The sequence below is a fragment of the Xyrauchen texanus genome, chromosome 42 (assembly GCF_025860055.1).
Source record: "Xyrauchen texanus isolate HMW12.3.18 chromosome 42, RBS_HiC_50CHRs, whole genome shotgun sequence".
Classification (NCBI taxonomy): Eukaryota; Metazoa; Chordata; class Actinopteri; order Cypriniformes; family Catostomidae; genus Xyrauchen; species Xyrauchen texanus.
This window is the reverse complement of record NC_068317.1, coordinates 4,861,014-4,885,482: the sequence shown is the minus strand read 5'-3', so window position 1 is coordinate 4,885,482 and position 24,469 is coordinate 4,861,014. Positions and strand designations below refer to the sequence as shown.

Here is a 24,469-nt window from a genome sequence, read left to right as displayed (position 1 = left end):
CCCCTAACACCCAACTAAACCCAACACTGCCCCTAAACCCAACACTGCCCCTAAACCCAACACTGCCCCTAAACCCAACACAACCCCTATACCCAACACAACCCCTAACACCAAACACAGCCCCTAACACCCAACACAACCCCTAACACCCAACACAACCCCTAACACCCAACACTACCCCTAAACCCAACACTACCCCTAAACCCCATCTAAACCCAACACAGCCCGTAAACCCAACACTGCCCCTAAACCCAACACATCCCCTAAACCCAACACTGCCCCTATACCCAACACAGCCCCTAAACCCAACACAGCCCCTAAACCCAACACAATCCCTAAACCCAACACAGCCCCTAACACCCAACTAAACCCAACACTACCCCTAACACCCTACACTACCCCTAACACCCAACACAGCCCCTAAACCCAACACTACCCCTAACACCCAACTAAACCCAACACTGCCCCTAACACCCAACACTGTCCCTAAACCAAACACTGCCCCTAAACCCAACACTGCCCCTAAACCCAACACTAACCTTAAACCCAACACTACCCTTAAACCCAACACAATCCCTAAACCCAACACATCCCCTAAACCCTACACAACCCCTAACCTTAAACCCAACACTACCTTAAACCCAACACAACTCCTAAACCCAACACAACCCTTAAACCCCAACACAACCCCTAAACCCAACACTATCCTTAAACCCAACACAATCCCTAAACCCAACACAATCCCTAAACCCAAAACAACCCTTAAACCCACCACAACCCCTAAACCCAACACAATCCCTAAACCCACACAACCCCTATACCCAACACAGCCCCTAAACCCAACACAATCCCTAACACCCAACACAATCCCTAACACCCAACACAACCCCTAACACCCAACACAGCCCCTAACACCCAACACAGCCCCTAAAACCCAACACAATCCTAACCCCCAACTAAACCAAACACTGCCCCTAAACCCAACACTGCCCCTAAACCCAACACTGCCCCTAAACCCAACACTACCCCTAAACCCAACACAGCCCCTAACAACCAACACTGCCCCTAAACCCAACACTGCCCCTAAACCCAACACTGCCCCTAAACCCAACACTACCCCTAAACCCAACACTGCCCCTAAACCCAACACAGCCCCTAACACCCAACACAGCCCCTAACACCCAACACAACCCCTAAACCCAACACTGCTCCTAAACCCAACACTGCTCCTAAACCCAACACTGCTCCTAAACCCAACGCAGCCCCTAAACCCAACGCAGCCCCTAAACCCAACACTGCCCCTAAACCCAACACTGCCCCTAAACCCAACACTGCCCTTAAACCCAACACAATCCCTGAACCCAACACATCCCCTAAACCCTACACAACCCCTAACCTTAAACCCAACACTACCTTAAACCCAACACAACCCTTAAACCCAACACAACCCCTAAACCCAACACAATCCTTAAACCCAACACAACCCCTAAACCCAACACTACTCCTAACACCCAACACTACCCCTAACACCCAACACAGCCCCTAAACCCAACACTACCCCTAAACCCCATCTAAACCCAACACAGCCCCTAAACCCAACACTGCCCCTAAACCCAACACAGCCCCTATACCCAACACAGCCCCTAACACCCAACTAAACCCAACACTACCCCTAACACCCTACACTACCCCTAACACCCAACACAACCCCTAACACCCAACACAGCCCCTAAACCCAACACAGCCCCTAAACCCAACACTACCCCTAACACCCAACTAAACCCAACACTGCCCCTAAACCCAACACATACCCCTAAACCCAACACTGCCCCTAAACCCAACACTACCCCTATACCCAACACTGCCCCTAAACCCAACACTGCCCCTAAACCCAACACAACCCTTAAACCCAACACAACCCCTAACACCCAAAACAGCCCCTAAACCCAACACAACCCCTATACCCAACACAGCCCCTAAACCCAACACAACCCCTAAACCCAACACTGCCCCTAAACCCAACACTACCCCTAAACCCCATCTAAACCCAACACTGCCCATAAACCCAATACAACCCCTAACACCAAACACAGCCCCTAAACCCAACACAGCCCCTAAACCCAACACAACCCCTAACACCCAACACAACCCCTAACACCCAACACTACCCCTAAACCCAACACTACCCCTAAACCCCATCTAAACCCAACACTGCCCCTAAACCCAACACTGCCCCTAAACCCAACACATCCCCTATACCCAACACTGCCCCTATACCCAACACTGCCCCTAAACCCAACACTGCCCCTAAACCCAACACAGCCCCTAAACCCAACACAGCCCCTAACACCCAACACAGCCCCTAACACCCAACTAAACCCAACACTACCCCTAACACCCTACACTACCCCTAACACCCAACACAACCCCTAACACCCAACACAGCCCCTAAACCCAACACAGCCCCTAAACCCAACACTACCCCTAACACCCAACTAAACCCAACACTGCCCCTAACACCCAACACTGCCCCTAAACCCAACACTGCCCCTAAACCCAACGCAGCCCCTAAACCCAACACAACCCCTAAACCCAACACTAACCTTAAACCCAACACTACCCTTAAACCCAACACAATCCCTAAACCCAACACATCCCCTAAACCCTACACAACCCCTAACCTTAAACCCAACACTACCTTAAACCCAACACAACCCCTAAACCCAACACAACCCCTAAACCCAACACAACCCTTAAACCCAACACAACCCTTAAACCCAACACAACTCCTAAACCCAACACAACCCTTAAACCCAACACTACCCCTAAACCCCAACACAACCCCTAAACCCAACACTATCCTTAAACCCAACACAGCCCCTAAACCCAACACAACCCCTAAACCCAACACAATCCCTAAACCCACACAACCCCTATACCCAACACAGCCCCTAAACCCAACACAATCCCTAACACCCAACACAACCCCTAAACCCAACACAACCCCTAAACCCAACACAACCCCTTAACCCAACACAGCCCCTAACACCCAACACAGCCCCTAAAACCCAACACAATCCTAACCCCCAACTAAACCAAACACTGCCCCTAAACCCAACACTGCCCCTATACCCAACACTGCCCCTAACACCCAACACTACCCCTAAACCCAACACTGCCCCTAAAACCAACACTACCCCTAAACCCAACACTGCCCCTAAACCCAACACTGCCCCTAACACCCAACTAAACCCAACACTACCCCTAAACCCAACACTGCCCCTAAACCCAACACTGCCCCTAAACCCAACACAACCCCTATACCAACACAACCCCTAACACCAAACACAGCCCCTAAACCCAACACAGCCCCTAAACCCAACACAACCCCTAACACCCAACACAACCCCTAACACCCAACACTACCCCTAAACCCCATCTAAACCCAACACAGCCCGTAAACCCAACACAGCCCGTAAACCCAACACTGCCCCTAAACCCAACACAGCCCCTAAACCCAACACAGCCCCTAAACCCAACACAGCCCCTAAACCCAACACAGCCCCTAACACCCAACTAAACCCAACACTACCCCTAACACCCAACACAGCCCCTAAACCCAACAGTACCCCTAACACCCAACTAAACCCAACACTGCCCCTAACACCCAACACTGCCCCTAAACCCAACACTGACCCTAAACCCAACACAACCCCTAAACCCAACACTGCCCCTAAACCCAACGCAGCCCCTAAACCCAACACAACCCCTAACACCCAAAACAGCCCCTAAACCCAACACAACCCCTATACCCAACACAGCCCCTAAACCCAACACAACCCCTAACACCCAACACAACCCCTAAACCCCATCTAAACCCAACACTGCCCCTAAACCCAATACAACCCCTAACACCCAACACTACCCCTAACACCCAACACTGCCCCTAACACCCAACACTACCCCTAAACCCAACACTACCCCTAACACCCAACACTGCCCCTAACACCCAACACAACCCCTAAACCCAACACTGCTCCTAAACCCAACACTGCCCCTAACACCCAACACTGCCCATAACACCCAACACTGCTCCTAAACCCAACACTGCTCCTAAACCCAACACTGCCCCTAACACCCAACACTACCACTAAACCCAACACTACCCCTAACACCCAACACTGCCCCTAACACCCAACACAACCCCTAAACCCAACACTGCTCCTAAACCCAACACTGCCCCTAAACCCAACACTACCCCTAACACCCAAAACAGCCCCTAAACCCAACACAACCCCTAAACCCAACACAGCCCCTAAACCCAACACAACCCCTAACACCCAACACAACCCCTAAACCCAACACTACCCCTAAACCCCATCTAAACCCAACACTGCCCCTAACACCCAACACTGCCCCTAACACCCAACACTACCCCTAACACCCAACACTACCCCTAACACCCAACACTGCCCCTAACACCCAACACAACCCCTAAACCCAACACTGCTCCTAAACCCAACACTGCCCCTAAAACCCAACACTGCCCCTAACACCCAACACTGCCCATAACACCCAACACAACCCCTAAACCCAACACTGCTCCTAAACCCAACACTACCCCTAACACCCAACACTGCCCCTAACACCCAACACTACCACTAAACCCAACACTGCTCCTAAACCCAACACAACCCCTAACACCCAACACTGCCCCTAAACCCAACCCTCACAAAAAATGTTCTGCATTTTTACATTTTCATAAGAACATTGTTTAGTATATAGTAGAATTTTTAAAGCTATTTGAATTATAGGGACACCAGAAATGTCCTCATAAACCACATTAATAGCATAATACCCTTGTAATTACCAGTTTGTAAACAAAAACAATATACCCCCTCCAATATTTAGAATAAATAAATATATTATACAAGAAGATCTTAGCTTCACATTGAACCAGACTTGAGGGAAAGAATATGATGTAAAATATTTTATTTTGTTTTTGTACACGTTCCTAAATCTGATTCCCCAAATTCCAAAGCCCACACTTTATGCCCCCAAAAAAAAACTAATTAACATTAGGTACTACTATACAGGACAAAGTAAAAGACAAATACTGTTAAATGTCTGAATATTGTACAAGGGGGGAAAAAGATTTCCAAGAAACAAATTTAATTACAGCCAGTCATTGAGAAAATATGTACAACTGATTCATTTCAAAGTTGAAAAAATACATCATGCCTTGTATGTTACAAGCCAAGGACTGTTTAAGAATATCAACAATTGTAGTCCACGTTAGCTGTGCACATGAAAAACGTCATTTCAAACTGGTCTGCAAAGTGCCATTAGCAGGCTTTAAATTATTTCAGAGTTGAGTTTGTGATTTCATACCATTTGTATTTTTCAACAAATCAACACAAGAAAAAGTCTTCTATAACTGTAAACAAGAAAGAATCATACCTTACATTTTTTTAACATCAACGCATTGCATTTTGTGAATGTGAAAGGCATTGAACTTCTCTGAAGTTCTGAAGGTGAGTTTCTATGCTGTGGAGCATTAATAACATCTCATACTTGCTAATGGAAACTATCTGTAGATAATGGTTGGATTCAAATAGAAATTCACAGCGCGCACACAAATCTGATGATCAGAGTTACAATGTCACAATCATTTCAGCATGACTGGTGCTCATTTAGATTGAGAAAATAGATTAAAAAAAGTAAGCAAAGGGTATTCTTCAAGTGGTCACATCATTTTAGACAATATTGATTCTAAATTCTAAATAAAACGAAAATACTCTGAATTATTTAGATTTTTTTTCACAGATTCTGTACAAATTTATACAACACATATACTCTCTAAATTATATTGTGATATCCTCTTTAAATACTTTTTTCTTAGTTTTTTCCCCACTTTGTTGAAAACAAACAAAAGATCACCCAGACAGCTATGATAAAGTTAAGGTAACATTTGGTAGAGTATTTAAAATCTTTAATTTATAGACAGATATTTGCACATCGTATAAAGTAACATGTTCTGTCCAATCGGCAGGCTTTCCGAGCATCCCAACTATCTGCAACTCCAATTTTTTTTAAAAATAGCTTCAATCAATAATAAATACAAAAGCTTTATCTTATTTTACAGAAATCAAAACAAAGGAAAAAATAAACTGACTCATGGAATCAAGTATTTCAACTGTATCTTTTTGTTTTAGTGCAAGTTAATAATTCCATTAGCTTTATCCTTAAGGAAGTCATCTCAGTACATTCCTTGTTCAGTGGTGTCTACATTTCTGTAACTATATGTGTATATATCTGTATATATATTTCTTTACCCAGAGGACCTGCCTCTTAATATCTAAATAAGGCTGTGGCCAGCACTTTCAAGCCTGAGCTCACTTGAAAATCTCTCGCTGTCTGCCAGGGCGCTTCATCGCATCTCGTACAGAAAAAACAAAAAAACATTTACATTGTCTTTGCAATTCAGAGTAACCAGTGTGCAGCCTGTATTTTATTTTAGGTGAAGGTGCTCATTCATAAACTACCAACTCTCCCGCCACTGAACTAAAAGATACCCCCGGAGTCATTTTACTTTCTAAAACGCAGGTAAAACTCCAAACAGTTCTGCGGTGTAAATCCTATCCAAACAACATATTTTAGTTTGTTGATTTCTAGATTTTCTTCTTAAGAATTTAAGTAATAAAATGTTTCCAGTTTCTAAATGGGCCAAGACAAAAAACAAGGAATGAATATTGGTTCATTTTTCCATCATTTCTCTGATATCTTAGGTTTAGTTCATCCATTTCCGGCAGTTTACGGCACCACAGTGACAAGGAATTTTGTGTTGATCGTCTTCCAGATCAAATTTGTAGTCATAACACAACTGGAAAAGAAAAAAAATGGTTAGGGTTATTTTATAGTTTCATTAGTTGCATTATTATCAGGGAACCTGCACAGAATAAAATGCTGACGTAATTGGATTAAAGACCACTTTCAATAGATACAAAGTGAAGTTTGAATGCCTTTCAGACTAGTGAGAAAAATACAATTCACCTCTTCACCTCGCTGGATTCGGCGGTTGGAACTGATGACGATTTTGTGATCTCTCTCCAAGGTTACAACCTCAGTAATGCAGTTGGGTGCGCAGGAGTGGTTGATGTACCTGGTGGATGAAAGGAACAAAACTATAGACCTGAACACACTCAATGCAAGAATGTGAGTGCAAATGCTTCTAGCTACACAAACTCTTTTCTGTACCATTTCTATGCGAAGCTCATACCACAATTCATAACATAATGCATTTTCAGCATTGCTGCAAGGATGCTTTAGCGGAAATTAGTGTACCATATTTTACGGAATATAGGTTGCATTTTTTTTTCATCATTTGAAAGGTCCTGAAATTTATAATACAATGTGACATATACATAATTTATACATAATTGATGTTAGCTGGTTAAACACACACATACCAAACAAATACAGTAAACTTGCACACAAACATATGAAAACATCAGTACTAGAGTGGGTAAAGGAGTTTTTAAGTAGCCTATTCTACAGAATTTTGCCTTTACAAAGAACTTTATGGAACCAAATTAGATATTCTGTATAGGGGTGGGCAGGCTAGTTATCATACCCACAGGTCCTCATATAGGGGACACCCTAATCAACTATGAAGACAATACAAGAAACAGCCCAGTGGTCCTCCGAGGTGGGATGGATGATGGGCCAATTAGGACGGACTCTACGGATATGACTGGAATGGCCATAACAAATGACCTAAGGAAATGCATTTGCAGATGGATGAGTAACAATTTACATGAGTCTGCGAATTCATCAAGGAAGGATGAAATGTGGCAGGAAAAGCTAGACACAAACTTGCACTGCAGCTGCAGATAAGACAAGAAATATACAGAGTCTGGTTGAACAGCAAAACACTGTGGAGGTATTGAAGGCATTGTGGGATGGCATAAGGGCTAGGTTAACAGTTGAGGATGGCAGAGAGATTTTTCGGTGAAGGAGGAAGGAGCATGAAAGTGTGAATTTCACCAAGGTTCCTTTTATGTTTGCCAGAAAGCTTTTGGAAGAGAAGAAGAGTGGAAAGCTAATGATGGCAATGCAATAACTATAAGACCACTTGAAACAACAGCTTGGTGATCCCCAGATACACAGCCCACTCAGCTCCCCCCGGATATGTCCCACGGGCAGCAGTCTCATTAGTGGGATTTGATGTAGCTCCACCCAAATTGAGTGAGATTAGGCAGGTGGTAGAAAAAGACAGGGTAACCTCAACCCCGGGTCTGAATGGGATACCATGTAGGTTGGATAAGACGTGTTATGGAAACTACTTTCAGTGGCAAGGATGGACACCAAGGCCAACAGTTACACCAGGAAGTGGCTTGGCTTGCCACGTTGTTTTTCAGATGCAGCATTGTTTGGAAGAAATTACTTATATTTGCCACTGAATCCATCACCCTGGGCTACAAGCAGTAAAAGACCAGGTTATTCTTAGAACTAAGTGAATTGACAGACCAGGCTGTGAGGGCTAGTCAAGCCCAGGTTTGAATAAGCTACACTTGGAAGGCAGAGGAGGTTGGTAACAGGGTAGTTTCAAGACTGAAGCAATAAGAGATTGTTTGAAGAACCCAATATTAGTGTACCTTATTTTCCAGAATAAAAATCATGTTTTTTTTTCATCATCTGAAAGGTCCTGCAATTTATAATCCAATGCGGCATATACATAATTTATACATAACTGATGTTAGTTGGTTAAACACACACATACTAAAAGACATACAGTAAACTTACACACAAACATATGAAAGCATCAGTAATAGAGTGGGTAAAAGCGTTTTAAAGTAAATTATTAGAGCAGTAAGCCAGGGAGGGTACATCTGATAGAGTTTTAGGATGGGTTGACCTGTGGAAGGTACCCCAGGCCAGACAAAATTCTAATAAGATCCCCCTATGATACTCATCCAAGCCCTTGAAATTTGTCTCTGTGTTTTGGCAAAGAGGAGAGTTGTCCCCTCTGCTGCACGGCATGATCAGGTCCTGCGAAAGTTGGCAGAAATCCTAGAAGTGTGTAAAGGCAAACAAAGGCCACCATGCTCCTCAGAGGATGTTCACTGAGTTTGTTAAAAGGGGAAGTGGCACAAGGCACTGCACAGAGGGAAGCAAGATCAATCCGGACACTTGGTCAATGGTGGTCGACCTTGGCCAGCAACTGAAATTTCCTTCTGAGGTCACCATAACCTCCTTTAGACCATAGTTTTATGGTTGGTGTTAGCAAGGAAAGTCATTGATTGAGCTGAAAGTTGCATGGAAGGAGGGACAGGAGGGAGCCTATGAGAGAAAGAAACTAAAATATGCTGATCTAGCTGCAGAGTGCAGGGAAAATGGATGGAGGACTGCCACTTACCCTGTGGAGATCAGGTGTCGAGGATTTATGGGAAGATCAATGCAGCATCTATTGAAAGACACTGGTATCATTGGATCAGCACAGAGGAAGTCTCTGAAGACAATGGCAGGGTAAGATAAGAAAGGGAGCTTCTGGCTATGGTTAAGAAGGATTAAAAGTGTTGTGTGCAGAGGTGATAAAGTAGGAATATGGAACATTTGTGATATGTGGTGATGTAGCATGTAGAAGAGGTGGGGAGGAATTATTCACACTGATGCACTCTGTCCTTTTCAGGGGGTTTCTGGAGAGAGATTGAGTGGGAAAGCGAAACCATGCCAAGCTAGGCATTGGTGGGGCAGCTGACACAGTCTTGCAGCTTAACTATTATGTCAATCTCCTCCTTAATCTGTTGGGGGATTGGTTGAAGGGTAGGCATTGGAGGGTGGTAGGCGTTGTCTGATAGCTTGTCAGAGAAGAGCCCTTGGACACTTGTGGGGAGGATTGAACTGTAAAGGAAAAAGGTCTTGATGGGGATGTGAAAACTAGAAGCAATGGATAGCATCCAGTGTCCAGCTGTGGGGGGTGGCTGGGAGACGTCCCTAACCACTGCCCCACCACAAGGAGATAATCCAGAAATAATGTTGCTAAACATCTGTGATGGGAGGCTCCCGGCTGATGACCCTGTAGCTGGATGGCTGAAGGTAGAGGTGCAACAGGCAATAATACCCAGCAAGTTTAAATATTTACCTGTGCATCTGATTCTGTCCCATCATAACACTGTTATGATGGGACACAAAATCTAAACCACTGTCCAACACAACTTCTCACATGCCCACAAAATGACGTTTCCTCACACTTAGTACAAACATTCAGTCAGTGAACTGTACAATTAGAGCATGCAAACAGAGCTGCAAATCTCAGAAATAACTATGATCAACTGTTGCTAAAGTTAATGTATGGAATACTACAGGTAGATTGATTTACTCACAGTCTAAAAGCTGTTTATTTGGATAGAGCATAGATTTATATATGTTAGAAACAGATGTGGCCTATTTAACATATAAACAGATAATGAAAAACTGTTTCCGACGATTACATAAAGCTATTCTTCCCATTAAAACCAGGATAAATACTGTGTGATATGACACATAGATCCTGAGGTCATCTTCACAGACCGTGCCTGACATGTTGAGCGGCATAAATTAAAGTTGGGTGGCTGCTCCCACGGTTCCTAGTGCCTGCCGTATGCAACCACTGTCAGTGTGACTTTTTCAGAGATACAACTTGTCAGTGTTTTTTTTTTTCTCTTAAAGCAATTTTGATCAGGTGTGATTTATATTTGATATATTTCTATTTATTCTTTTTTTTTTCTTAATTGGTTTTATAATGACTTTTTATCTACCCTGAATGTTCTTTTTCATTCTTATGTAAAGCACTTTGAATTTCCATTGTTTATGACATTTTAATATAAAAAAATTTGCCTTGCCTTATATTTAGGTGTGACTTTTTTCCTGAAAATTCAGTAAATTGACTTATATTAAGTTTTCTCTTTCAGGACATCTACTGTCATAGCTGAACAATAGTTTGAAGAAAATCACTTTAACTGAACTGAACTCACATTAACTGAACAAGTAATTTAAGTTACTTTTAATTAGACATTTTTTTTAGCTAGCTACATGAATAAAAACACATTGGTTTAATGCCACAGACATTTGAAGATAACTATCCCCCCCTCTATTGTACTGAGGTTTAAGAATTTCACATTTGTGTATATGCAATAAAGTTGCTTTTTGTATCTAAAGCTTACAATGTTGGTATGTTAATAACAAATAAAAAGTTAATTTCCTCACCTTGCAGGTCCTCCAGTAATTGTTGCATCAATGACATACTCACTATCGATGCGGAACATATAGACTCCACGATTCTGCAAAAGTGATTTTTTTTTTTAAACATTTCAACATAGCACTTGTATAAAGTACTTCTTTAAGATAGTTTCAATTAAATCTGATAAGAAGTCATACCTGTGCCTCATACATCTTCTCTTTCCTGTTTGCTACCTCATTGCGAATGATACTACCAATGTATTCAATCACCATAGTGTATTTTTCAATGTCCCTAGCAGCATACAGCCCCAAACCCTGAATTAAAATAAAGCAGAGACTCAAATTATTACAGCTTCCAGGGTGATTTTGTAAGCATTTAAAAAAATATATATATAATATATGTAATGTTTCTATTTCAAATTTAAACATAATTAGCTGTTTTTAGCTTTAAAAATGCATAAATGCACAATTTCACAAGTTATGCCACAGAAAAACTAAATACAGTGGTTTTAAAAGGGTTTAAGAGAGCTCCAGACAGCCAAAATTAAAGCTGCTAGATAAAATGTTTCTTTCAAGAACTCTATATCACAGTGTCAGGAATAAACTTTTCCATTAAAGGGCAACATTTGCCCCCTGAATTTCAATTTCAGGGGCATTTTTAACTTATGAGTGCATATGACTTATATGACAAATACAAATATATGACTTATATGACAAATACTTAATTGTAATCAATTAATTAAATTCTTAATTTGAGCAATTTTAACTTATGTTTTATGCAATAATATGAATACCTAGGCCAGGATACAGAATATTAAGAAATATATCAATGTCACAATTTGAACAGAGGAATTATTTATGGAGGCATTTTTTGCCCAGACATTTTGAATTTTGGGGGCATTTTGTTCCTGGACCCCCAGTATACAATGTATTTCTGATTTGTTATTACTGTTCTGTTGAAATCTATTAATGTGACAACAGGCTTATGAGTAGTAAATGCAATAAGAATTGTATTCAAACATTGTCCATTCTTTTTACCTCAAAATTATGAAAATAATTGTTTACAAAACCATTAAGGAACCAGAATCGAGGAATCCAAAGCAGAATCATTAAATTCCTTACGAATTTTTTTTTAATATTAAATCAACTTTTCTTCCATTTTTATTTGCTAAAATCCAAAAGATCATTCTTTTCTGCAAGGCTCAAGATGGAGATCTTTCTACCTGAATACGTGAGCGGGCCAGGTAGACGTTGGACTTCCACTCAGCCTTCATGCGGCGGTACTGTGAGGATTTGGAATAGACAAACTGTTTGCTGTATAGAGCCATACCCATCTCAGCTGGATTCCCAGGGCTCTGCAGGGCCTTGGAAAAGCTGCTACTGCTGGTCAAAGTGTGAGGCCTACAGTAGGAACACAAGCAAATATGCTTCAATTAAATATAAACAGATGCATTGATGCCACATTAAACATAGGAACATCAGGAGATAAGGAAGTACAAGATGAAATGTTTCCAAGCATTTACGGAGAATGGCTGGAATGACTGGATGCTCTCTCACTATCAGAGCACAGGGAAAAGCAGGAAACCCAATACAAACAAGGAGGAAATAAAAGTTACAATTATACAGAATACCTTAACACAAACCTCTTGACATGTGTGCATGCTTTTGGTTCAGAGCGGGCACATCCGGAGGGGTTGATAGCCAAAGGTAGCTGCATTAGAGGGTTACAGCCATAACGGAATGTGTAATGCTCACACGCCTCAACTCCAGGAAGCTAAAAGATAGGGATTAAGAAAAAAAATATAAAAACAAAAACTTTACTGAGTGGTGCTTGCTGTGCGTAAGATCCCAATGCTTTTGTGGGTGGTAGCCAGGTCATTGCAAAGTGGGAGCTATGGAGAGTGGTGGCGAGTGAGGAGAGGGTGATCTGAGTGGTTGCTTTCAGCACAAGTCAAAAGAGCCCACTATCGAGTATCTATGATATTCCAGTCTCTAGATATACAGTGAGGAAAATAAGTATTTGAACACCCTGCAATTTTGCAAGTTCTCCCACTTGGAAATCATGGAGGGGTCTGAAATTGTCATCGTAGGTGCATGTCCACTGTGAGAGACATAATCTAAAAAAAAAAATCCAGAAATCACAATATATGATTTTTTAACTATTTATTTGTATGATTCAGCTGCAAATAAGTATTTGAACACCTGTCTATCAGCTAGAATTCTGACCCTCAAAGACCTGTTAGTCTGCCTTTAAAATGTCCACCTCCACTCCATTTATTATCCTAAATTAGATGCACCTGTTTGAGGTCGATTAGCTGCATAAAGACACCTGTCCACCCCATACAATCAGTAAGAATCCAACTACTAACATGGCCAAGACCAAAGAGCTGTCCAAAGACACTAGAGGCAAAATTGTACACCTCCACAAGGCTGGAAAGGGCTACGGGGAAATTGCCAAGCAGCTTGGTGAAAAAAGGTCCACTGTTGGAGCAATCATTAGAAAATGGAAGAAGCTAAACATGACTGTCAATCTCCCTCGGACTGGGGCTCCATGCAAGATCTCACCTCGTGGGGTCTTAATGATCCTAAGAAAGGTGAGAAATCAGCCCAGAACTACACGGGAGGAGCTGGTCAATGACCTGAAAAGAGCTGGGACCACCGTTTCCAAGGTTACTGTTGGTAATACACTAAGACGTCATGGTTTGAAATCATGCATGGCACGGAAGTTTCCCCTGCTTAAACCAGCACATGTCAAGGCCCGTCTTAAGTTTGCCAATGACCATTTGGATGATCCATAGGAGTCATGGGAGAAAGTCATGTGGTCAGATGAGACCAAAATAGAACTTTTTGGTCATAATTTCACTAACCGTGTTTGGAGGAAGAAGAATCATGAGTACCATCCCAAGAACACCATCCCTACTGTGAAGCATGGGGGTGGTAGCATCATGCTTTGGGGGTGTTTTTCTGCACATGGGACAGGGCGACTGCACTGTATTAAGGAGAGGATGACCGGGGCCATGTATTGCGAGATTTTGGGGAACAACCTCCTTCCCTCAGTTAGAGCATTGAAGATGGGTCGAGGCTGGGTCTTCCAACATGACAATGACCCGAAGCACACAGCCAGGATAACCAAGGAGTGGCTCTGTAAGAAGCATATCAAGGTTCTGGCGTGGCCTAGCCAGTCTCCAGACCTATACCCAATAGAGAATCTTTGGAGGGAGCTCAAACTCCGTGTTTCTCAGCGACATCCCAGAAACCTGACTGATCTAAAGAAGATCTGTGTGGAGGAGTGGGCCAAAATCCCTCCTGCAGTGTGTGCAAACCTGGTGAAAAACTACAGGAAACGTTTGACCTCTGTAATTGCAAACAAAGGCTACTGTACCAAATATTAACACTGATTTTCTCAGGTGTTCAAATACTTATTTGCAGCTGTATCATACAAATAAATAGTTAAAAAATCATACATTGTGATTTCTGGATTTTTTTTTTTAGATTATGTCTCTCACAGTGGACATGCACCTACGATGACAATTTCAGACCCCTCCATGATTTCTAAGTGGGAGAACTTGCAAAATAGCAGGGTGTTCAAATACTTATTTTCCTCACTGTAGCTTGGGTCCATTGTATTGTTGGAGTGATTGTTAACAGAAATTGGACAGCTCTTCTCAAAAAGCCACATGATTTTATAATTCATGTCTAACGCACAAACATTGTGGGACAAGTTGCAATAATTAGGGTTAGATGATTAAAATCCCCAAAGGCCTTGGCAAACACCATTAATCAAATTAGATGTTAGAGGTAACAAATGCAAACCAATATTTTGTTCATCTAATTTTGTCAGCACATAAAATTGTACTTGCATCAGTGTGACTGAAAAATGACTACACAAATAAACTAGAAAATACACTAAATGAACCACTAAAGGGATAGTTCACCGAAAAAAATGTGTTCTCATCATTAACACACCCTTATGTCATCTCAAACTCAAGATGGTATAAGGGTGATGGCATAGTGACTTAATTTCTTCTGCGGAATACAAACAATGGTTTATTGAAGGATGTATGAAGTGTTTTTGTCCACACAATGCAAGTCAATTGGGTCAAAAAATTTCAATGTCCAAAAAAGGACATAAAGGCAGATTTAAGGTAATTCATATGACCCAAGTGGTTTAATCAGTGCCTTCTAAAGTGATCCGATCAATTTTGGGTGAGAAACAGACCAAAATGTAACAAATTTTCATTATAATTCTTGACATCTGCAGACTGCTTAAACCTCACTGACGAACAATGAAAGTCAAATGAAATTAAGATGGCATAAGGTGATTAAATTATAATTTTTGGGTGAACCATCCCTTTATTCAACCTGCATGATTGGACTTTCACTTACAGATTCCACAATTCTGGTAACAGCGGATACAGTCAGTCCAAACAGGTCCTCTCCCTTCAGGTAAACTGGGAAGAGCTTCAGTAAACCTGTTTCGTTCCTTCTGTCTGCCACTGGCTCCAAAACCTTATCCCACACACCTGCACCATAACAAGAAAGACTACTATAGGTACTCAAATCATACATGACTGGTGAATTCAACACAACAGATTTCTCAGCTATTGCGTACTTTGAGCTCTCGTTTACCTTTTGGTGAGGCGCCAGTGAGCACCAGGTCATCGTAACCCTGCTCCACGACACGGATGATAAACTCAGGCTCCCCATCTTTCTCGTCAATAGAACACACATAGTGGCAACGACGGTTGCCGTGCCGCATGCTCCAGTAGATGCGGCTGGCCTCGTAGCCCACAGGAAAAATGGCAGTAGTTGAGTGGAAGTCCTGCATCTGCTGCGGGAGCAGCTGACCCACCGAATGGAATACAAGGCTACCCACACGGAAGGTGTGTTCCCGCTCACCCCTCTGAATTATGCTGGCGATCTGCCGCGTTTCGTCCCTTTGCACGTAAACCCGACGGAACACGGCAAAGCAGCGTAGTTCATACTCGGTCCCTGACAGCCCACCTCCGAATGAGCCAGTTCCTCTGGGTCTGTGCAGGTGGCACAGCATGGTTTTGTCTTTGAAGAATGTGCACTGTGCTTTAAGGGCACAAGTAAAATGGTATGCATTGGTACAGCGCAAGCGCTGACATCCGCTTGTTGCACCTGTTTGTTGGCAGTACGCACAGCGCACTGATAGGCCTCTTCTTAAGGCCAGCTCTACGTTTATGAGTGCCCCGGCCTGGGTCTCGTAGACTTCAGTGGACCAGAGGGCACAGTTCAGGTGCACCCACAAGTCCAGATCGAGGTTGAGGAGTCGGGCCGGCCCGTCAGTGAGCCCATCTCCTTCTACGTGGCAGAAACAGCAGCGGCGTGTGTCTTTGGGCATGGGTTCAGCTCTAAGAAACATCCCAAGTTTCTTCAGCAGATCATCCACCTCTTCCTCCACCGGCAGGTGGTAGTTACCCTTAGGCACCACAATTTGAACACTCCACTTCCTCCAACGCACAGCCTTCCTACGCTTTCCTGACAAATGCCAAGGGTCATCCCCACCGTTGTGCACCGCTCGAGGCTGAGGCTTCAGTTTGACCGTAACCTTCAGAGCATCAGATTTGGCATCTCCTCTGAATGTTTCAGAAGTGATAGAGGGGAAGGATATTGGTGGAGTTGGGGATAGAGACTGCTTGGGCTGCAGCTGGGCCAAACAGTGCACATCCAGATCAGATATGTTGTTACTGTATTGATGGAGCACCTTGGCAGGACTCTGCTTGTCCTCAGAGTCAGACATAAGAGGCATGTTTGGCTGTGAGAGCAGGAGAAAAAGAGCTCTGAGCCAAACATTGATTATCTTGAACTACTGCAATGTTTTGATTATCTTTTAAAAAGAGTTTACATTATTTGAGCTACATCTATTACAAAAACAAAATGCTGTCGACAAGTATTTGAATGTACGATAATTGCATAAGTATCAATGGCATGGACTCGAAAAGGCAAGAACATCTAAGAAAAAGCTAATTTCCAAGAAGATTAAGTGGTTATGATAAAACTCACCAGTGCAAATGAGCTGTTAGTTCTATACATGTACCCACCTTGCTGTGTAAAAGTTTAGTCTGCATGGCAGCTGAATAGAGAACAAAGCAATTATGACTGCAGAAGACCAGGCTCCCCTCAGCTCCTCCATGGCCCTGTAAAAAGAACATTTGTAAGGTTGCATTCACCCTAGGGCAGGGGTCGGTAACCTATGGCACGCAGAGGGGTAAATCACTGGCATGCCAGCAACGGCGAGAGAGGAATAGAATATTTTATTTATATAAATTCCGCACCTGCGATTCAATCTACATGTTGATGTAATCCTCATGATCATGCAGCATGTTTTCATGAGCTGAACAGGAGGCTAAACAAAAAGCAAAAATGTGTCGAGACTGCAGTAGACTCAACAAACTCATGCAAGACATTCGTGCATTACGAGCCGGCAGCGCTTCATGTTCGGTTAATCACTTGAGTAAAAGTGCCTGCTTTGCTTCGGTCAGGCTGCATTCTGTGCTTCATTTGTGTCTTTTTGCTTTCAGAACAACATGTCATATAATAAGGAAAATTCCACTATTTCTCCTTGAGATTTCCAAACCAGCATACAGGCACGCCCTCCTTAAACCATGGTCACATTCAAAATTACATTAAAGGATTAAAAGAGAACACATAAACCCACATCGTGGGGTCTAGTCAAAATATAAATAAAAAATGAAAATAACATTTTAGGATTTTGCAGGTGTGACTCACAGAGTCTCGTCACACTTTAACAGTGTTTAGCCTCCCATTCAGCTGAAGAAAACACTGCGTGATCACGAGGAAGGATAACACCAAGATGTAGATTGGAATGCTGGTCAGGTTATGAAAAACTTCAAATACAGCGGGTGAAATAAGTATTGAACACGTCAAAAAAATGTCAGTAAATATATTTCCAAAGGTGCTATTGACATGAAATTATCACCAGATGTTGGTAACAACCCAAGTAATCCATACATACAAAGAAACCAAAACAAATGAGCTTAGCAAATTAAGTTATGTGTAATAATGTGAAATGACACAGGGAAAAAGTATTGAACACGCTTACTGATATTTATTTAATACTTTGTACAAAAGCCTTTGTTGGTAATGACAGCTTCAAGATGCCTCCTGTATGGAGAAACTAGTCACATGCATTGCTCTGGTTTGATTTTGGCCCATTCTTCCACACAAACAGTCTTCAAGGTTCCATAGGCCTCTTCTATGAATCTTGATCTTCAGTTCTTTCCATAGAATTTCAATGGGATTTAAGTCAGGTGATTGGCTGGGCCATTCTAGCAGCTTTATTTTCTTTCTTTGAAACCAATTGAGAGTTTCCTTGGCTGTGTGTTTGGGATCATTGTCTAGCTGAAATGTCCACCCTCGTTTCATCTTCATCATCCTGGTAGATGGCAGCAGATTTTTGTCAAGAATGTCTCTGTAAATTTGCCCATTCATCCTTCCTTCAATGATGTGAAGAAGTTTGTCAGTACCATTTGCTTAAAAGCAGCCCCATACCATGATGTTTCCACCTCCGAACTTCACTGTTGGTATGGTGTTTTCAGGGTGATTAGCAGTGCCAATTCTCCTCCAAATATGGTGTGTATTATGGCATCCAAACGGTTAAACTTTGCTCTCATCTGACCACAGTATTTCACTGGCTTTTCCAAATGTTGTGCAGCAAACTTTAAACAAGCTTCAACATGCTTTTTTTTCAGCAATGGAGTCTTGCGTGGTGAGCGTGCATACAGGCCATGGCGGTGGAGTGCATTACTTACGGTTTTCTTTGAGACAACAGTACCTGCTAATTGCAGGTCTTTTTGAAGCTCTCCACAAGTGGTCCTTGGCTCTTGGACAACTCTTCTGATTATTCTTTTCCCTCCTCTGCCAGAGAAGCACCTGGTCGAGGCAAAATTATGGTGAAATGTTTGTCTATCCACTTCCGTATTATGGCCCCAACAGTGCTCATTGGATCATTCAGAAGCTTAGAAATGCGCCTATAACCACTGCCATCGTTAAGTGTTGCAACAATTAGGTTGCAAAGGTCTTGAGACAGCTCTTTGCTTTTACTCATCATGAGATGTGTCTTGTGTGACACCTTGGCAATGAGACCTTTTTGTATGCCATCAGTTGGGACTGAACCAGCTGATATTATTTTGCACTGACAAGTGGCTGGAATGCTTTTTAATTACTGATAGTTTTCAGCTTTTGTCTTGCTTTCCATGCCTTTTTGCACCTCCCTTTCTTCATGTGTTCAATACTTTTTCCCTGTGACATTTCACATTATTACACATAACTTAATTTGCTGAGCTCATTTGTATGTATGGATTACTTGGGTTGTTACCAACATCTGGTGATAATTTCATGTCAATAGCACCTTTGGAAATATATTTACTGAAAAAAATGTAACGTGTTCAATACTTATTTCACCCGCTGTAAATAAAATAGCCTGGTCCTTTCTCGCTGTTGCTTGCATGCTAGTAATTACCCTTCTGCGTGATTTTGAAAAATGTATGACACACGGCCGTAACCAAAATATACTTTGAGGGGGACAAGTCCCCCTTAATGATCAGATATGGCCCCCCTCCCCCTCCAATAATTGATATGCTTGGTGCTGTTCTTCTGCACCACTCATCAATGTCATATGAGATAGCCAATCAAATCTATGAAGTTGGGACTCAAGCTTAAGCTAAGCAGGAACCTCGTGGGTTATTCCAGCAGTGCACATCATCAAGCAGTTCAGGCTAGGTGTGTTTTTATCATGCGAGATGCAAGTATGTAACTTAACATGCAATATTTGAGCACTGTTTTATGATTGAAATGTTGTACCGACCGACATTAATTTCCAAGGGTACACACTATTCACCATTTGGCGAAATTTGCCATTTTGAATTAAAAATATTTAATTACAGTATGTGATTCGTATGTCATTCATATCTGTGAATGTGAAAACATTAATGGAGCAGTTTTCAGCATATCAGGCTTAAGACAAAGAGCGACTGTGTGTATACTGTAAAGGAATTGAATGAATGTGGTAATCAGGAAGGCTTTTGAAAACATTATCTTGACATTGTCTCAGAAAATGATCTAATAAAAAACATAGTAGAGCGTTATCACCCAGATCAGTATTGTAACTTCTATTATGCTTTGATGTTTTGACAATGTCAGTGTCATATATATTCTTAATGTAAATATTATTAGGTAGCCTAATATTTAAAATCAATTTAAGAGTTTCTAAATAATTTATGTTTTTAATAAATTCAGAATTTTGTACAGCATCTCCTAAGAGTGTTCTTTTAAAAGAGACCACCAGTTATAGTAGTAGTTCACCTAAAAATGGAAAACAGTTTAAGCAGCTCTATTCCATAGAATAACAGTTTATTGTGAGCAGAAGCTGTTAAGCTTCAAAAAGGACAAATACTAAAAAGCGAAATTAAAGGTTCAGTATAAAGACATAATAACAGTAGTCCATATGACAAGTGCACTATATTCCACTATATTCCTTTCACACAACAGCTTTGTGTTAAATGGAATACTTTTATGGTATTTTTTTTTTCTCTTTGGACCTTGACAGCAGTGGTCAATAAGAAGTGTTTTTGTATGGAAAAGAGCAGCATTCAAAGCCATGAGGGACAACTTGAGGGCAGTAAAATAATGTTGTGTATTTTCTTTTTGCTAGACAGCTGATATCATGCCATTTTACAGATACACCATTGATGAAAAGAAATTCTAATTATATTCATCTTTTCTTTGAGGCAGCTCAAAAAAGAAAGAAAGGATGACTGAAACAAGCAAATTGCTAGCAATGTAGACACAGTGTTTGTCTTGTACTGAGTGAACTTCAAAAATACATGTACTGTATCTTTTAAAACTAAAAATTATACACTTCTGGGCCTTTATCACATTTCAAGCCATTATTCAGAAAATGATTGCATTCAGCAATATAAACCAAATATAATGGACCAAAGAGGAACATTATATTTGTGACCTTAACAGCCGTGTCCACCCCACCCTCAAAATGGTTTTCACCCCCCCCCCCCAATGCTCAAGACATGGTTACGGCCTTGGCATGACATAATATAAGAAATATTTAAGATTCCACACAATTTCATGATGAGTAATCAAATAAGCAAATTTGTGACATTAACGGTGTTAACTCATTTTGTACAAAAGGACAGGGTTTCTTTCATGAAATCACTTTCACAAGATGCTCTGTGAAAATTCACATGCAGGATTGTGACTATATCATAATCATTAGGTTTTGCAAAAACAATTCACTCAAACTGTTATGCTGATAATATCATTTGTAATGAAAAATAAACGATTAAATTAGAAAAATTGCGGCACAGACATTGACCAGGAAAATAAATAAATGATAAAAAGTTTGGCGACCCCTGCCCAAAGAGAAGTTGCAAAAAAGGAACCACTTTTACCACTTCCCACAGATTGTCCCAAATTATTATTAGATTGAAGCATCACACTAACAAGAACAGAAAATCAAAGCTTGCAATTGTTCCAGACCTTTTGTTTATGCTATAATTAATGATCAAATTAGCATACATTTAAGGTGAATTGAAGGGAGTAAAGGGTGGGATACATCAAAGATATGTTTCAAATGACCTGAAATGGGCTTAACTGTTTTTGAATTTGGGCATCTCATGCTCTAAAAAATTGTGCCTCATTGCATTTTATCCCTTGGGTAATGTTAATGTGTAGGGTAAGTTAACCCAACGATTGCAGCAGGGCGGATTTTCCTGTCCTATCGGGGATTGGATTAGCATAATTGGAGCGCTGTTCTGTGCCTCCTTGAGGGGAGTTTGCGGGGATTGCACATTTTAAACAGCTCTGGTCACCCCAGCCTCAGCCTTTATATGCTGTATCAGAGGAAGTAGTCTAGAGCCACACCAGCCTGTTAAGCAAAAGCTTTCACAGCCCTTAGCAGGTGATATACAACTCTGCAACTGGATACTGGACTTTTTACTGGGAGACCCCTGTCCGTCAGGTTCGACAACATCACATCCAGCACCACCACACTGAACACCTGCACACCCCAGGGCTGTGTGCTCAGTCCACTGCTCTTTACCCAGCTGAATCATGAATGTGCTGCAAAGTAAAGTTCATATCACATCCTCAAGTTTGCTGATGGCACTACAGTTGTGGGCCTCATCAGCTATAATGTTTAGCCAGTGTACAAAGAGGATGTTAACCAGCTCGTAGAATGGTGTATAGACAACAATCTATCTCTTAATGTTGATAAGACCAAAGAGACGATTGTTGACTTCAGGATGACCCAAGCAGACCGCTCACCACTGCACATCAACACATCAACTGTGGAGAGAGTCAAAAGCTCCAAGTATCTTGGTGTGTTTATGACGGAGGACCTCTCCTGTACTCTCAACACTACCTGCCAAGCCAAAAAGGCCCAGCAGCACCTCCACTTCCTGCGGAGGATGAAGAGTGCTAAACTCCCCCCTCTCATCCTCACCACCTTCTACAAAGAGATTATAGAGTGTCCTGACCAGCTGTCTCACCGCGTGTTATGGGAATTGCACAGCCTCCGACCGCAAGAACCTACAACGAATTGTGAGAACAGCTGAAAAGATAATCGGAGACTCTCTACCCACCAGCGACACCACATACAACAACCGCTGCTGCTTCCGCAAAGCCACCAGTATTGTGGACGACCCCTTTCGCCCTTCTCATGGACTCTTCACCCTCCTGCTATCTGGCAGAAAGTACAGGAGCATCCGTGCCACCACCAGCAGACTCTGCAACAGTTTCTTCCCTGAGGGAGTCAGATTACTCAACACCCTGCTGCCTCCCAATGCTCACCTGGACTAGTCAAACACCTTACCCAGCATGACTAAAAAACATTGCACACCTGCACTTTACAAAGCTGCATCAGTCACTCATTATTATGGAACTCATTTATGCTATAATTTTGCTATACCTAAATATACATATGTTGTAATCAATACTATACTTATTGCTGCTACACCACAAAATAGTTTACAGTCTACAGGTAATTTCTGTGTATTTATTGCCCTATGTATCTATTGTTCTGTTCTGTGCATTTATTGTATATCTGTTGTGTATTGCACTTTATGTAGTCTTGCGTAATGTTCTGTGTTGCACCATGGTCCTGGAGTAATGACATTTTGTCCCAATGCATATAAGCTATATAGAGGAATGACAATAAAAACCCACTTGACCAGGGTATATATATATAGGGTCTAATGACTCAACAAGATCTCCGTGACACACTAGAATACAGGTTATTAATGACCGTTATTTACATTTTAGTGGGGAGTGTAAATTGGGAGTCACTGATTCAGGTTAATCGGTATCAATTTTATGTTTTATACCTGCATATTTATGGGAAGGTTTTTGATGGACTTGTGGACCCCACTTCCAAGCACCACCACCTTGCAGTGGGAGCACCACTGCGGTTTAGACCCTGGAATGCATCCACCCATCTGATAGTCTGGTCTGATCACAACTGAACCTGAAAATAAAGAAACATATCAAATTCAAGCAGTTATCTGAAAATACATTGAACGAGGAATTTCAGATGACAAGAACAGAAACCAAACAAAGTGTTCTATACATATATACACTGGCGGCAAAAAGTTTGGAATAATGTACAGATTTTGCTCTTACGGAAAGAAATTGGTACTTTTATTCACCAAAGTGGCATTCAACTGATAAAAATGTATAGTCAGGACATTAATTACGTGAAAAATTACTATTACAATTCCCCAAAAAAATTCTGAACTTCTTAAACTAATTCAAAGATTTCTCATCAAAGAATCCTCCATGTGCAGCAATGACAGCTTTGCAGATCTTTGGCATTCTAGCTGTCAGTTTTTCCAGATACTCTGGTGACATTTCACCCCACACTTCCTGTAGCACTTGCCATAGATGTGACTGTCTTGCTGGGCACTTCTCAAACACCTTACAGTCTACCTGATCCCACAAAAGCTCAATGGGGTCAAGATCCATAACACTCTTTTCCAATTATCTGTTGTCCAATGTCTGTGTTTCTTTGCCCACTCTGACCTTTTCTTTTTGTTTTTCTGTTTCAAGTGTCTTTTTCTTTGTGATTCTTCCCATAAGGCCTGCACCCCTGAGTCTTCTCTTTACTGTTGTACATGAAACTGCTGTTGAGCAGGTAGAATTCAATGAAGCTGTCATCTGAAGACATGTGAGGTGTCTATTTCTCAAACTA

General features: G+C 41.8%; 2 protein-coding genes across 3 annotated transcripts in view; one reads left to right on the top strand and one right to left on the bottom strand.

Annotated features, from left to right (window-relative positions):
• LOC127635096 (polypeptide N-acetylgalactosaminyltransferase 11-like) overlaps positions 1–11,237 on the top strand; it is a 72,697-nt gene extending 61,460 nt beyond the window's left edge. Inside the window, exons 12-13 of one of the 2 annotated variants that reach the window (XM_052114881.1) lie at positions 7,115–7,215; positions 10,953–11,230. In XM_052114881.1, the coding sequence (XP_051970841.1) occupies positions 7,115–7,215; positions 10,953–10,980 (129 nt within the window). In that variant the 3' untranslated portion in view covers positions 10,981–11,230. Of the gene's footprint in view, positions 1–7,114 lie in introns of both variants that reach the window. The other variant, XM_052114882.1, reaches the window with a different exon arrangement.
• Positions 5,082–24,469, bottom strand: part of LOC127635092 (histone-lysine N-methyltransferase 2C-like) — a 226,414-nt gene continuing 207,026 nt past the window's right edge. Inside the window, exons 52-61 of the mRNA XM_052114873.1 lie at positions 23,607–23,746; positions 17,289–17,384; positions 15,850–17,002; positions 15,607–15,743; positions 12,864–12,994; positions 12,444–12,621; positions 11,419–11,535; positions 11,248–11,321; positions 7,054–7,162; positions 5,082–6,883 (exon numbers count right to left, since the gene is read on the bottom strand). Of these exons, the coding sequence (XP_051970833.1) occupies positions 6,791–6,883; positions 7,054–7,162; positions 11,248–11,321; positions 11,419–11,535; positions 12,444–12,621; positions 12,864–12,994; positions 15,607–15,743; positions 15,850–17,002; positions 17,289–17,384; positions 23,607–23,746 (2,228 nt within the window). The 3' untranslated portion in view covers positions 5,082–6,790. The remainder of the gene's footprint in view (positions 6,884–7,053; positions 7,163–11,247; positions 11,322–11,418; positions 11,536–12,443; positions 12,622–12,863; positions 12,995–15,606; positions 15,744–15,849; positions 17,003–17,288; positions 17,385–23,606; positions 23,747–24,469) is intronic.